At 29.0% G+C, this 16,163-nt stretch overlaps 1 protein-coding gene across 1 annotated transcript in view; it reads left to right on the forward strand.

The window, feature by feature from the left end:
- The first annotated feature begins 556 nt into the window (after positions 1-556).
- LOC149891293 (uncharacterized) overlaps positions 557-16,163 on the forward strand; it is a 47,669-nt gene continuing 32,062 nt past the window's right edge. The window contains exons 1-6 of the mRNA XM_090082071.1: positions 557-779; positions 884-1,121; positions 1,387-1,485; positions 1,527-1,600; positions 1,847-2,508; positions 5,834-6,017. Coding sequence (XP_089938197.1) covers positions 680-779; positions 884-1,121; positions 1,387-1,485; positions 1,527-1,600; positions 1,847-2,508; positions 5,834-6,017 — 1,357 coding nt within the window. The 5' untranslated portion in view covers positions 557-679. The remainder of the gene's footprint in view (positions 780-883; positions 1,122-1,386; positions 1,486-1,526; positions 1,601-1,846; positions 2,509-5,833; positions 6,018-16,163) is intronic.

The raw sequence follows: 16,163 nt of genomic DNA on the forward strand, positions 1-16,163 counted from the left end.
AAACTGCTTTTATCTAAAACATGAAGAATGGAGAAAGAAAACTGAAAACATAATTGCTATCATATATTTCATTAATAAGCAACAGATTAAAAACGAAAACATCAGAAAAGATGAAGCTGCTGCTTTTAAAGTTCAATATACCAAGAAAGATAAACGAATAAACACATAACAACATAGAATACATTTTGTTTCTAAAGCTGTTCAAATTTATGTTGTTTATTTTAAACAGTTATTTGAATCATGGTTTTACTAAAACAGTCCTGTTAATGTTAGTTCATTTTCACTTTCAACCATACTAACTAGTTTTGAACTACTTCTTATTTACTGTGTAATGCGATTTGATATGCAAGAAATGTTATGCAAACAACATGAGTATTTAAGTAATTTCAAACTAGCAAGTAAAAGTATATGATGTGTTTAAGTATTTTTTGTAATGTTCAACTTTGTTGCATTAAGAATTTTAAGCCATAGTTGCTTTAAACATTTGTTACTAGATAAAGCCCAAATGTTTACAAACTTTATACTTTACTTTGTTTATCAGCTAAATACTCTTTTATGTTCTGAGATCAGCGGAGTAATGTTTTAGGTATCGAAATAAATGAAAACAAAAGTTTAATAGTTTTATGTTGACCTGCACATAACAAAACAACATTTTTCTTTTTTAAGAAAAAGTTTAAAAATGAAGTGTCTCAACGAGAACTGTGAATTTTTTGGGCATCCTGAAACCAGCAATTATTGTTCAAAGTGCTTTTTAAATGCATTGAATAAAGAACCAACAGGTAATAAAAGCTAATTTCTAACTGATCTTTACTCAAATTTTTATCAATTTAAATAAAATTCATTATTCATTTAAAAAATTTTTGTTTTTATTTTTGTTTTTAAGATGTCTATAAAGGTAATAAAAATGCTTCGTTTGCTTCAAAAACATTAAAAACTGACGAATTTCCTCAAATGATAGCTTCTATGCCTACATCATATGAAAGAATGAGGCAAGAGGCAACAAAACTTGGGCTTCTACCTAAAAAGTACAGCAATATTGACTGTTTGAAGCCTCGTGAAAAGCTCATTTCTCACATGTACAGCTCTCATAAAAAAAATCGCTCTCCATTTAAAGTTACATGGTATGTAAAAAAGATAATACGAAATTAATAAATGGTAAATGTATGTAAAAAAGACAATACGAAATTATTAAATGGGTACAATTTTTTAATCTATTTAGATTATCTATATGAGGTAATGTACTGGTAGATTTCTATTTTTAATAATATTTTAAATATATTCTTTTATTAATAACCTTTTAAAATTAATTTTACTACTTTTAGTTTAAAGAGTTTAATATATTATAATATATTATAATATATATTTAATGTATATTGGTATCTTCAGCATGATGTTTGGACAAAGTCGTTCAGGAAAAACCTCATTTATCAATCATTTTCTTGGGCTTAAACTGTTAAAGATAAATTCTGATTGGTCAGAAACAAGGTTTGTTTTTTTATGTTTTAAATAAATGACTTTAAATTAAGGTTACAAAAATTTGAAAATAACTATTATAGCTTTAAGTATGTTATGTGTTTGCATAAAGTTCAAACGCAAAATTGTTTTTCAAGTGTCATATTAATCCGCTTTATTAAATACTTTTTTCAGATACAAACATTTTCAATTGGAAATCCGGTGCCTTTTTCTAAACTTGCACATTATACTTGCTCCATAATAGTTTATACACTTGCACAATATTCTTCTACCATAATAGTTTTTTTTTTTTTTTTTTTTATTTGCTGTTTTTCTACTTTTTTATAAATTTTTTTATCAAGTGTTTCATAGTTCTCAAAAACATTTTTTACAGACATTCAAGAGATTGTTTTAAGCATGAATGATCCTACACTTGGTGTTTCAAATCTACAACTCACTATTGTTGATACTCCTGGATACTTTGACAATAAGGATTTTGAGCAAGACGAAAGGAATCATAGACCTATACTAAAGTATAAGGAGGATAAGTTAGGAGACTACTATCCAAACCTCATCTTTATTGTAATTTCTGGTTCTCAAAACAGATTTCACGAAGATCAACCATTTATTAAGTGCCTTGAAAAGCTAAGAGAAGCAAGTTTAATTGATCTATCTTATAATAATGTTATCTGTCTCTTTACCCATGCATCAACATTTTTAAATAATCCTGAAGAGTTTGAAAAGAGAAAATCAATGCTAGTGGATTTGTGTCAACGAAAATTAGGCATAACTGTATCAGTGTGCTATGTAGAGAATGATGTTACAAATTTGAAAAAAAATGGAGATTGGACTGTACTTTCTGATGGTACCAATCAGCCACTCAATGTCTTTGATTGTGCCAAAGAAGTTCTAAAAGGAGGCAGCAAATGTAAAAAAGATGTTGATCCACTTGGTATGGCAACATTTGCAAGATTTTTTGAAAAAAGCGGATATGAAATTACAGTTCAAGTGTATGATTTTATAGATTGCAATGGAGATTATAAAGCAATCAAGCAGGTGAGAAGTAAATAAAACACAAATTTTTTAGGTAATGTTTTGCTTAATATATTTTATTAACAAAAGCTCTTGCTTTTGAGCTTTAGTTTTAGTACTAGAGGTAGCAACAATCCTCCTAAAACTAAAATAAATTATTGCAGTAAATATAAGTAGAAAAATAAAAAGTCTGCCAGTAGAAAATTGTAGCAAACTTTGATCTTTAACTAGAAATTTCTGAACTGTAGAGGTTATTCGCTCTGGCATTTTTTTATCTTTGGAAAGAATAAGATTCTCAGCATTTTGAACAGCAGATGTTCCAGTGCATGGATATCTAATGCCCTTTCCAATTAGTTAAAGCAATCTGTGCAGAATTAGTTAAACATTTCAATCTAGAAATTCTCAATAATTTAAGTTAAAAACCTTAAGCCTGCGCTTATCTGATTCTTTAAATCTGCGCTTATCTGATACCATACAACAAATTGCACTTAAGCATTAATCCTCAGTTGGAGCAATCCTTCCAAAATTTGTAAGTAGCATTCTTCCATTTTTTTAAATTCATTTGAATGTATTTGGAAATGTGGAAGAATGCTACTTATACCGACTTTCCTTCCTTTGAACAAAATCATTAGTTTTTACTTTTAGTGCAATATGTTAAAAAAAGTTTAATAGTACAGCATATATATGACACATAATAACCTTTTTGGCATAGAGAGCATTTTTCCAACGGCAACAAAGTCTAGTGGGAAATGCATTTTATATTGAAACTGAATACTTCATGTACAAAGTCTCTAACCGTACATATATGATATCATACATATATGTATGTATGATACATGTATGTATGATACATGTATGTATGATACATATATGTATGTATATAAGCTGATGAATCAAACTTATTTCAATTGTTAACAATATCATCAGTGATAGTAATCGCCACTGTTGTTCAAATTGCTCGATAAAAGTATCGTAATTGTTAAATATCAAATTTAGTTAAGACATTAATACCATAATAGCTGCGGTTATCATTGAAAAACAAGCTATAAGGTCGGCACGAATGACAGTTCCATCTTTAACACTACAAGCAACAGTAATTTAATTTGTACAATACGCAAGCAATCGTTGTATATATTACGATCCATTACATAGTATCCTTACATTAATGAATTTTACCTAGAAGTCTTTGTAGATACAGTTCAGAAATTTCAGGTTAAAGTTTACACTCAGAGTAACCCAAAAAAATTAACGAAAATAGTAAGAAAGCATTAGGACACTTCATTTCCGTCATTATAAAGATCTGAGAGGCATCACATTTTCAGAAAATTGAAAATATGTCGAAGGTTCTTTTCTTTTTGCATTTAAAAAACTAAATATATTGAAAGAAAGGTAACGTTCATCATAAAATAACTACTCATATCTGTAATTTTGTATTTATGCATAAGCATCATTTGAATGCTCTAAATTGGTCAAAAAACATTTTTTAAGAAAAAATGTTTATTTTTTTGAACATACTTTTTTTTTAGCTTAATTTTTTTTTTTTAAATACTATGGCTTCTCTGCTCTCTATGAAGAACGGAGAATATCACTTTAAACAAAACCATGCACTTTTTCAAAAGATCATCTGCCGCTGCTGTCTTGACAACAAATGGATTCCAGTTAATAAAAGTTTGGGAAGGCCTTTTGGGAAGTTTTCTGTAAGCTTGGGTATTCACTGAAAATCTTCATCTACCCTACAGGGTTATTTCCTGGTTGCAAAAAAACTAATATCCCTATAAGAATGGTAAAGGTATCCCGGGCACAGTTACTCTAAAATGGAAAAATTCTGATTTTGTCTAGCTAGAAAACCTAAGAGATTGCTCAATATTACGCAGCATATGCAATCTAGGAAGAAAAAGATTTTTTAATAAAGGTATGAAAAAGGGAACTAGTTTAACTCTGAAACAATGCCCAACATGCTTCTGTGAAACCATTAAAGGTAAACCCCACAATAACGGAGGTAAAAGTATTCCTGATACACTTGGATTCAAATATTTTATTTTCAATCATAAGTATATGTATAAATTACATATAAATTACATATATTTAAAATGTATGTAACACCTCATAAATAAAATTTTGGACAAAATTTATAAAAATTAATATTTTAAGAACTAATAAGCTTAATTTTTAATATTTCAACTGTTAATATGTTAGTATACGTAGTTTATAAATATATTAAAATAATTATTTTAAATACCTTATTTAGCAATATTGTAAAGTTTTTTTGAAAGATGTTTTATTTGAGTAAGGATGAGTAAGGATTTAATTTGAGTATGTATGTATGTATTTATGTATGTATGTATGTATGTATGTATGTATGTATGTATGTATGTATGTATGTATGTATGTATGTATGTATGTATGTATGTATGTATGTATGTATGTATGTATGTATGTATGTATGTATGTATGTATGTATGTATGTATGTATGTATGTATGTATGTATGTATGTATGTATGTATGTATGTATGTATGTATGTATGTATGTATGTATGTATGTATGTATGTATGTATGTATGTATGTATGTATGTATGTATGTATGTATGTATGTATGTATGTATGTATGTATGTATGTATGTATGTATGTATGTATGTATGTATGTATGTATGTATGTATGTATGTATGTATGTATGTATGTATGTATGTATGTATGTATGTATGTATGTATGTATGTATGTATGTATGTATGTATGTATGTATGTATGTATGTATGTATGTATGTATGTATGTATGTGTGTATGTATGTATGTATGTATGTATGTGTGTATGTATGTATATATGTATGTACAGTATTGGACAAAACATTTGCAACCAACATCGAACAATGCTAAATAGTGTTCCTAATTTTACGTCTTAAAAACGAAACGAACTATACTACCACAGCAAACAGTTCAGGAGTCTGGAGTCATAGCATGCCATGACATGAGCAATCAGCTGATAGGTGACAGCACACAGGCAGAATTTCGTTGACAAACGCCATTTTGCAACGGACAAAACAAGTGCAACTTTTTTGGTTTGTTTCATTTTCTTAAGTCTGGTCCGTGTCAACGTCATGGAATTTTTTTATTTATAAAAAGAAGTGTCCAGAAGTTTCCAGAAGCATGCAGAAGCTTCCAGAAGTTTCCAGAAGAAGCATCTGGAAGCATCCAGTAGCATCCAGAAATATCCAGAAACATTCAGAAGCACCCAGACGCATCCAGAAGCTTCCAGAAGCATCGAAAAGAAGCATCTAGAATCTTCCAGAACAGGTTCACACAGGTTCATTTTACTATATAAGAGACATGTAAATCTACATGTAATTCAGTCAGTATATGGAAGTCAATCAGTCAGTATTATCAAGACAGTTTATCGAAGTGAGTTTTATCAAAGTGTTTTATCGAAGAACATCAATACAAGAAGTGAAATACAAAAAGTGTTTCATTACATCAATACAGTCCACATCAAACCAAGACGTTGTGTTCCACAGAGCATTATTGTATCATCACAAGGTAAATGTAACACGGTATGCCTTGAGAAGTGTGATTATTTATTTTTATTATTTTTATGACTTCATGTGCAAAAATGGCTCCCGACAGTCTTGGATTGGAACTAAGAAAGAAAATTATTGGCGATTACGTAAGTGGAATGTCACAAAAAAGTATTTGTGATAAATATCGCGTGAAAAAATGGACCGTATCAAGACTATGTTCCAAATATCGTTCTACGGGGAAGTTGGCAGCAGATAACAAAGGTGGAAGACCGCTTTCCACCACTTCTAGAGAGGATTCTATGATCGTCAGATCCGTCAAGAAGGATCCCTGGATATCATCAGTCGAGATACAAAAGCAATTAGAGCTGCCTGTATCGGACCGAACAATCAGACGACGTGCTGTTGAAGCTGGATTGTTTTCTCGACGCCCTGCAAAGAAACCGCTGATTTCACTAAAAAACCTGAAGAAAAGACTCCTGTTTGCTACATCTCATATTGACTGGAATGTGCAGAAATGGCGAACTGTCCTGTTCAGTGATTAATCGAAGTTCAACATCATTGGGAGCAATGGCATTTGCTGTGTACGTCGACCGGCCGGAAAACGCCTCGATTTACGTAACTGCCATAAGACCGTGAAGCAAGGTGGAGGCATTGTAATGGTCTGGGGGTGTTTTTCTGCTAACAGTCTAGGTCCAATACATCGAAACGATGGAATAATGGACCGTTTCATGTATAAAAATATCCTGAAAGATGTTATGTTACCTCATGCTGAATGCAATATACCAATAAAATGGGTTTTTCAGCAAGACAACAATCCGAAACACACTGCAAAAGTAGTCAAACAGTGGTTTCAAGACTACCACCTATCGCTGATGGATTGGCCGCCTCGATCTCTGGATCTCAACCCTATCGAGAACCTGAGGGAGATCGTCAACCGCAGAATTAATCGTGAAGGTGTTCGTAATAAAGATCTACTGTTTGAACAAATCCAAAAGGCCTGGGCAGCGATTCCACAAAGTTTCATTGATCACCTGATCGAATCTATGCCTCGAAGATGCAAGGCTGTGATTGACAACAAAGGATTCGCCACGAAATATTGATAGCGAAAAACAGCTTGGTCAACATTTTGTCGAATTGCACTTGTTTTGTCCAGAAGGAAATCAACTTTTTTTAATACTTTTGATTAATTTATTAATTTTCATGTACAAATAATGAACTTTGTGATGAATAAAACTTGAAGAACTTTGTCTCTAAACAGTTACATAGTTATTTCTCTAAATTGAAAAAATGCAGCACTTTTATATAAAGAAACTAAATTAGCATTATTTGGTTGCAAATGTATTGTCCAATACTGTATGTTTGTATGGATCCAGACGAGACCCGTCCGCGATTCCCGCCAGAAAACGCAAACGAGACTCAGCCGGGAACCAGATGGTATTTAGCAGGGATAGGAAACAGAATCTGTAAGGAACCCAGTTGGAATTCAGCTGGGATAACCCACATGGACCCTTAATTATCCCAGGTAATAATAATAATAATAATAATAATAATAATAATAATAATAATAATAATAATAATAATAATAATAATAATAATAATAATAATAATAATAATAATAATAATAATAATAATAATAATAATAATAATAATAATAATAATAAAAATAATAATAATAATAATAATAATAATAATAATAATAATAATAATAATAATAATAATAATAATAAAAATAATAGTAATAATAATAATAATTGTAATAATTATAATAATAATAATTATTATTACTGTTGTTATTGGTATTGTTATTATTATTATTGTTATTATTATTATTATCATTATTATTATTATTGTTATTTTTTTTATATTATCATTACTATTATTATTATTACTAGTATTATTATCATTATTATTATTATTAATATTATTATTATTATTATTATTATTATTATTATTATTATTATTATTATTATTATTATTATTATTATTATTATTGTTATTGTTGTTATTATTATTATCATTATTATATTATTATTATTTTTATTATTATTATTATTGTTATTATTAATATTATTACTATCATTATTATATTATTATTATTATCATTATTATTATTATTATTATTATTATTATTATTATTATTATTATTATTATTGTTATTATTATCATTATTATTATTATTATTATTATTATTATTATTATTATTATTATTATTATTGTTATTATTATTATTATTATTATTATTATTATTATTATTATTATTATTATTATTATTATTGTTATTTTTATTACTATTATTATCATTATTATATTATTATTATTATTATTATTATTATTATCATTATTATATTTTTATTATTATCATTATTATTATATTGTTATTATTATTATTATTATTATTATCATTATTATATCAATATTATCATTATTATATTAATATTATCATTATTATTATTTTTATTATTATTAATATTATTGTTATTATTATTATTATTATTATTATTATTATTATTATTATTATTATCATTATTATTATTATTATTATCATTATTATTATTATTATTATTATTATTATTATTATTATTATTATTATTATTATTATTATTATTATTATTATTATTGTTATTGTTGTTATTATTATTATCATTATTATATTATTATTATTATTATTATTATTATTATTATTATTATTATTATTATTATTATTATTATTATTATTATTATTATTACTATTATTATCATTATTATATTATTATTATTATTATTATTATTATTATTATTATTATTATTATTATTATTATTATTATTATTATTATTATTATTATTATTGTTATTATTATTATTATTATTATTATTATTATTATTGTTATTTTTATTACTATTATTATCATTATTATATTATTATTATTATTATTATTATTGTTATTATTATTATTTTTATCATTATTATATTATTATTATTTTTATTATTATTATTATTATTATTACTATCATTATTATATTTTTATTATTATCATTATTATTATATTGTTATTATTATTATTATTATTATTATCATTATTATATTAATATTATCATTATTATATTAATTTTATCATTATTATTATTTTTATTATTATTAATATTATTATTATTATTATTATTATTATTATTATTATTATTATTATTTTTATTATTATTAATATTATTATTATTATTATTATTATTATTATTATTATTATTATTATTATTATTATTATTATTATTATTATTATTATTATTATTATTGTTATTATTATTATTATTATTATTATTATTACTATTACTATTATTACTATACCTATAATACCTGGGATAATTGTTGGATCCATGCGGGTTATCCCAGTTGAATACCAACTGGGTTTCGTATGGGTTCTGCTTGCTATCCCGGCTGAATACCATCTGGGTCCCGGCTGGGTCCCGTTTGCGTTTTCTGGTTGAAATCCCAGACTAGTCCCGTCTGGATCCCGCGGATAAAAACCGGCGGGATTCGTCTGAGTTACCCGTACGGGCCCCATCCTGCGGCCCGGCCGGGACCCACCCCGGTACCTTATGGGCTGGCTAGCTGGGAAATCCCTAAGTGTAATATATAATAAGTATAATATTTGATTACCAGAACTTCATCTTCTAATGGAATTTGTTAACCATGTGGCATCATTAAAATGCAATTTTGGTTTGGATTTACTAATTTTGTCGGGAGCATTGGATGCCTTCCCAAAAGTTATCACGGTGGAATATTGGAAGGAAACACGTGTACACAAATACTTAAAATTTGTTACAAACTTGAGTTGAAAAGGCCAATTGAGCTGTCCTCTCCAATGGAAAAATTAGTCAGTTTAATAAGGTTGTTCACGGTGTCTTTAGCTGTAAACTTGACCCAAACTATTCCGTTTTGTTTTGAAGTTTTGCTCAAAGTTGCGCATGATATGCGCAAGACTATTGCAAAGAGGTAATTGTTAAATATTTCAAACTAAGTTATTGATAAACATATTACAATAAGTTTATTTAGTTTTAAAGTAAACAACATTTGTTGATGTGAGTGGCCCCTTCCTAGGACAGCTCAATGAGCAGACATACGAATCTCACCATTTTTAGATGTAATAAGTAGGTTTGAAGTCCTTCTGTACAGCAACAAACATAAGAGAAATTGCAAAAAAATAGCTGAAGTCTTCAGCTCAAAGATTTTATAAAACCATTGAACGTAAATCAAGCAGAACACGTAAACATTGAGGAAATCTTAAGTTAAAAAATTTTATTAAACCATTTAAAAGGACAATAAAAAAATTATTATTATCAACAATGGATTTTTAAGTATTTTATTTAGTATTTTTACTTAATACTATTGTGCAGCTATCTATACAATGGTATACCAGTATTCTACTAAACTATCACTATATACTACTTTACTAAGTTACTATGTTCTACTAAACTATCACTATATACTACTTTACTAGGCATTTTATGTTCCTAAATTAATTTCATGCGTGTCTAATGTTTTTTCGCCAACTTAGAGCAGTCTAATAATATTGATGTATAAATACAATTAAAGAGTTTGGAAAACAAAGTATGAGAACAATTATTTTATGATAAACTTTTCCTTTCTGTCAATAAAAAATCAAATTTTTTAAAATGTGATGCGTCCCAGATTTTTACAAAAACAATTTTTACAAAAATTTTTACAAATATTTTTTTAAAAAATATTGTTTCCCCCTCTTACTTTTTTTCTTTTAACTTTTTTGGGGTGCTCTAAGTGTAACTTGCCCATTAAATTTTTGAACTGTGTAAATATAGTTTGAGGGTTTTTTTTTATGAAGGTCTCTGTTCACTAGAAATCCATTTAATACTAACCTTACAACCCAGGAAAATCCATTAAGTGGGGGAAAGAATATATCTTGTGGTTTTCAAAACTGTAAACCTTGTAATCAGACATACTTTACAAAACTGAAAAATTGTCCGTTTTATTTGTTTCAAAAAAGTTCAACGTGAATTAACTGAATTTGTAAAGCAAAAAGCATTGAAGTTTTGAAAAAGAATATTTTTTTGAAGATACTCGTGTCCCAAAAGATGTTTGTGAAAGTTGCAGATAATCCTGCAAAAGTATCAGAGAGGTCTATGAGAAAATGCTGAGTACAAGAGACATTGCTTTGAATCACCTTACCAAAATGAAAATTGATGGAGGTGGAGCATTTTTAAAGGTGAGCTTAGGAATCATTAGCTCAGACACTTCTGAATCAGAAACATCAACATCATCAAAAAATCTTCTCCGCCAAAACTGTTCTAAAGTTTCTGGTAACAATCAGCTGCTGGAATAAACTATATCACAGTAATTAGGAAAAAGTTCAAAAGTTCATGCTGTCGTTTATCATGTTGAGTACTTCATCAGAGAAAAGGAGGCTCACTTGGAATTTGCAGTAAACAGACTGCTGAAGCCCTCCACCACACTTTTCTAGCTTATTTAGATTGATTTAAATGTGACTTTACAAATCCAAACTACAGAAGAACGCTAAAACACTGTTTGGCAGACTTCAATGCCAAACATATGTAAAGCATCCACTTAAATTTCTCTTATGCCAATTATTAACAAGGACTTTTGTCATCAAATAGAGAGTTTAACAGAAAAGTTATTGCTACTTGCCTCTCAAAATGCGGATCTTTAACACCACATTTTTTAGACATTTAGAAATATTTCTAACCCTTTCAAACTGAAAAGAATTTCTTTCTTAAATTGTTGTTTATTAAATTTTTTTTATATTAGATGTTTAAAAATCTTTGTCAAATAATTAATAAAGAATGTCTTTATTATAATTAAGGAAAAATGAATCAATATGCTGCAAAAATGCAAAACTGAATTGACATTTAGCCATAGGACCATAAAGCCTCCTTATTTTTTGTGAGATTTTGAATACAACTGTGTTTGGGATACTTTAATGCCTGATTTCAAGGTTTACACTTTTGTAAACTACAAGGAATACTTTTTCAACCATCCAAACAATTTTCTCGGATTATGAGGTTAGGACTAAACACAATATTGAGGAACAGTAAAGTATTTGAGGGACTTCTGTGGATTATGATCGAGTATAAAGTGAACGCAAATTTTTTGTATAATAGAGTTGCTTTATAATTCCAACTTTATGTTCTCTGTTAGAAAGCTAAAAGTAGAAAGCTAAAAGAAGTGTTAAGTAAAAAAAGTCACCATTCGAATTTTGCAGGCTATGTACGTTAGATTCTCAATTTTTTTATTTTGTTATATTGGTATATATGTTCCCTACCTATATTGACATAATCACCATATATAAAAAATGGATCAAAGAAACTTTAGTACATTTTGTGTGAAAACTAAACTTAAGGACTACAACGCACATGAAATGGTGACTGTGGCATTAGATGAGTCTATATTAAGCAAAAAAAATTCCCTCTCTGGACACCCAGCACATCAACAACCGAGGAAAATATTTAAACAAAAAAGTGTTAGTGAGAATGGTCAAATTACTATAAGAAAAGTTGAAAAGGATGTCGGTATATAAGCTGCCTCATGCCGTGCAATTTTTCCAGATGTTTTGAGCATGAGTCGTAAGGCTGCCAAGTTTTGTTCTAAAATTTCTAAGCTATAACTAAAAGAACCGTCACATGAGCATTGCTCAAGGGCTGTTAAACGATGTCAACGATAATCCAAATTTAGTTAAAAGGGTCATAACTGATGACGAAATATAGATACAGAGTTAAAAATGTCGAAACCAGAGCTCTTTCATTCAAAGATTTTTCTGTTAACAAAAATTAATACTGAAAAAAGCACAAACTTCTAAATCAGTTGTTTAAAATGAAACTGAACATTCTGAAGTTTATCAAGAAATACTTTTCATGAGTTTAAAGCAGCAAAACAGCAGAAGGCCGAAGACCGAAAAAAGCACGTCGGGTTCGAACAAACAAACACTTTGTAAACTGCTTTCTTTGAGTACCATGACGTAATATATCATTAGTTTAGGTCAGAAGCTTCTACATTTACAAGGAATAAAGGTGAGTTTCCGCTCATCTGTTTTAGCTGTGGAAAAAGGAAAGGATGGGAAAATTAATCATGTGAGCATGCGCAATTTGTAATTTAATTTTGAAAATTAATCACTGCGCATGCTCTTATGATTAATTTTACCATCCCTTTTCCTTTCCCGTAGCTAAAACGGATGAGCGGAAACTCACCTTTATACTTCCAAGTTATACGCCGTTTGCAAAAAAACGCTTGGAGTTGCGATATAACAATTCATGACTTTTTCATCATAATAATGCACCGGCTCACACATCGTTGCTTGTATAGAATCTTGAAAGTAAAGAAATACTAAGCTAAAGGTAAATAGATATCAAATCTACGCGATATTTATTAACGTCAAGGTTATAACTCTAAGCATCCATTTACATATTTTACTTAACAACAAGAAGCCGTAAATTCGGGCCGTCTTAAATAATCTACACAAATAAGTTCCTGGAGGATACAACACTCCCCCGCCTTTAATGTTTGATTACAAGAGGAATATCATTTTTATTTACAAATGTTACTTTAAGTTCATTAATGCCTTCTCTTTGATTCGCGTATTCAACAGGAACAAGTTTATTTATGGGTCTATTTACATGTTTAAAAGATCCATCTCCTTGTGAGTACTTTACTGTTGCCGCACGTGAACAACCATCACTTGATACCAAGATTTTTTCGACTTTTGGAGTTTTCCAGAGCGAACGTGATTTTTTGTCTTCTTCTATCAAAACAATGTCACCGACAGTTATTTGTAAGCTACCAATACTTCGTTTAGATTTATGTAACTCCCTTAGTTCTGTTAGGTACTCACTCTTCTATCGTTTTATAAAATGTTCAAGTACTGTTTGGAAATGATTATACCGTTTATTTAAGCCATGTTCAATATTACTATTTCTATTTACACCATTTAAGTTTAGCTTTCGCTCAAAGACAAGATGATTTGGTGTTAAGGCTTCTATGCAGGGTTCGTTATATGCATAGGTTAGGGGTCGATTATTAATTACAGTTTCTATTTCTTGCAACAATGTTAACATTTGTTCAAAGTTTAAACGAGCTTTACCAACGACTTTCTTTAGACATCGTTTTACCATCCTTACCATCCTTTCAAACAGCCTACCCCACCACGGGGCAGCTGGGACATTGAATTGCCAAGTAATCAATTTGTCACTTGCAAAGAGTTGTGTTTGTTCTGAAATAAATTGTGTAACATTATCAGATAGAATTTTGCTTGGTTTGCTTGAATTTTACCTCTTCTAGCAAAGAAACGTCTTAGTCCACGAATACATTATGTAGATGAAAGATCGGGAACCAAATCCAAGCATATAGAACGGGTATTAGCACAGGTAAATAAAAATATCCACCCATTAAACATAGTGCTACAGTCTCCATAAATATTCTTGACAAAAACAGGACCAGCATAATCAACAGCAGTATTCATAAATGGGTAGTCATCACATAAACGACTCAAAGGTAGAGGTGGAGAAGGAGGATACATATAAGGCTTTCCCTCAAAATACTGACATAGGAAACACTTTAAAATTATGTTGCGAACCAGTTTTCTACACTGAGGAATCCAAAACTTAGTCCTCAGCTCTGAAAGAGTCTCTTTCAAACCATTGTGTTTCACCAACTTATGGAAATAAACAATCAATAACTTAGACAGCTGACTACTACAAGGAATAAAAATCGGAAATTTAACTTCTTTTGAAAATGGAGCATTCTGCATTCTTCCATGACATCGAACAATTCCATCAATGACTTGAAGTCCAAGATCTCTTCTGAACTGTTTGTAATTTTTGCTTTTCATGACATCACGTTGTTCATATCGCACCCACAGTATCTTCGCACATTCAATTTCGTCAGCAGATAATTTTGGTGTCATTGTTAAATGTGTCTTCTGAACATGACTCTTTAAATTGTTTACAAATCGCAGAATCCAGCCTGTTACTTTGTTCAATTGTTCATAACTACTAAAACGTTCAATACCAATAAACTCAAGATTAATGTTAATGGAGTTGGTGGCAGCTAATAAACACAATTTACTTTCATCATCTTTATGTTCAAATAAATTGCAAGAGGACCATGGAACTGAAACATTATTAAGATAATCAGGGCCTTTAAACCAAATGTCATGATCAATAATATATTTGAAGGAACATCCACGGGATATAATGTCAGCAGGATTTCGTGTAGTCTCCACATAATGCCAAAATTGTATAGGAAATAAATCACGAATTTTTATCAATCGATTTTGTACAAATGTCTCATAAGTTTGATTCATATTATTCAATCAATGAAGGCAGATAGTGGAATCTGTCCAAAAGAAAATGTCATCAATCTTAAAGTTTTTAAGTTCCTTTCTCACAGTAGACATCAGAGAGGATAATAAACACACTGCTCTTAACTCCAGTCTTGGAATAGTTGATTTATTTACAGGGGCCACTCTAGATTTAGAGGCAATGAGTGAGACAAAACAGTGTGATTCATTAACAATACATCTAAGATAGATACAACAACCAAATGCTTTTAGGCTTGCATCAGCAAAGGCATGAAACTCAAGTAATAAAAATAATGGAACTTAGTAATGAAAAAATAAAATTGGTATAAAACAAGGTGTGTTGCAAGTTTTCGTTATAAAACTACTGAGGTGTAATTTGAATAAGGAGTTATAGCAGTTCTTGCTACCATAGAGGTCTGTGAACAAAACTCCTAAACGTTAACTAACTTCAAGCAAATTACCCGTTAAAGAAGAAACTCGTTTATCAATAAATTCTGTTTTTAGAAAGAATCTCATTAGGGAAGACTTTATAGTAATAAATAACGTCTTTAAACGTCCAAAAGTAGATTTTTCGCAAAACGACTGCTTCACGCACTAACTTTAGTGACAGTCATCAGTCTTTTTATCAAATTAAAGCCTTTTAAAGTTAAATACTGTTACTGTCTTCAATCAACCTTTTAAAGACTTCACAAAAATGAAGAAAGTTTGCGAAACTTATGCGAAAAAGCAATCTGCTATTTTAATATTATTCAACGAGAAAAAAATCTGAACGCACAAAGCTAGAAACATCAAAGAAATCATTTACATAAATGTTTATGAAAGTCTGTAGCAGAGCTAAAATTATCAAAGGT

This window comes from Hydra viridissima, unplaced genomic scaffold, assembly GCF_058129835.1.
Source record: "Hydra viridissima isolate aposymbiotic clone 2 unplaced genomic scaffold, HvirCarnegie_v1 scaffold_3, whole genome shotgun sequence".
Lineage (NCBI taxonomy): Eukaryota > Metazoa > Cnidaria > Hydrozoa > Anthoathecata > Hydridae > Hydra > Hydra viridissima.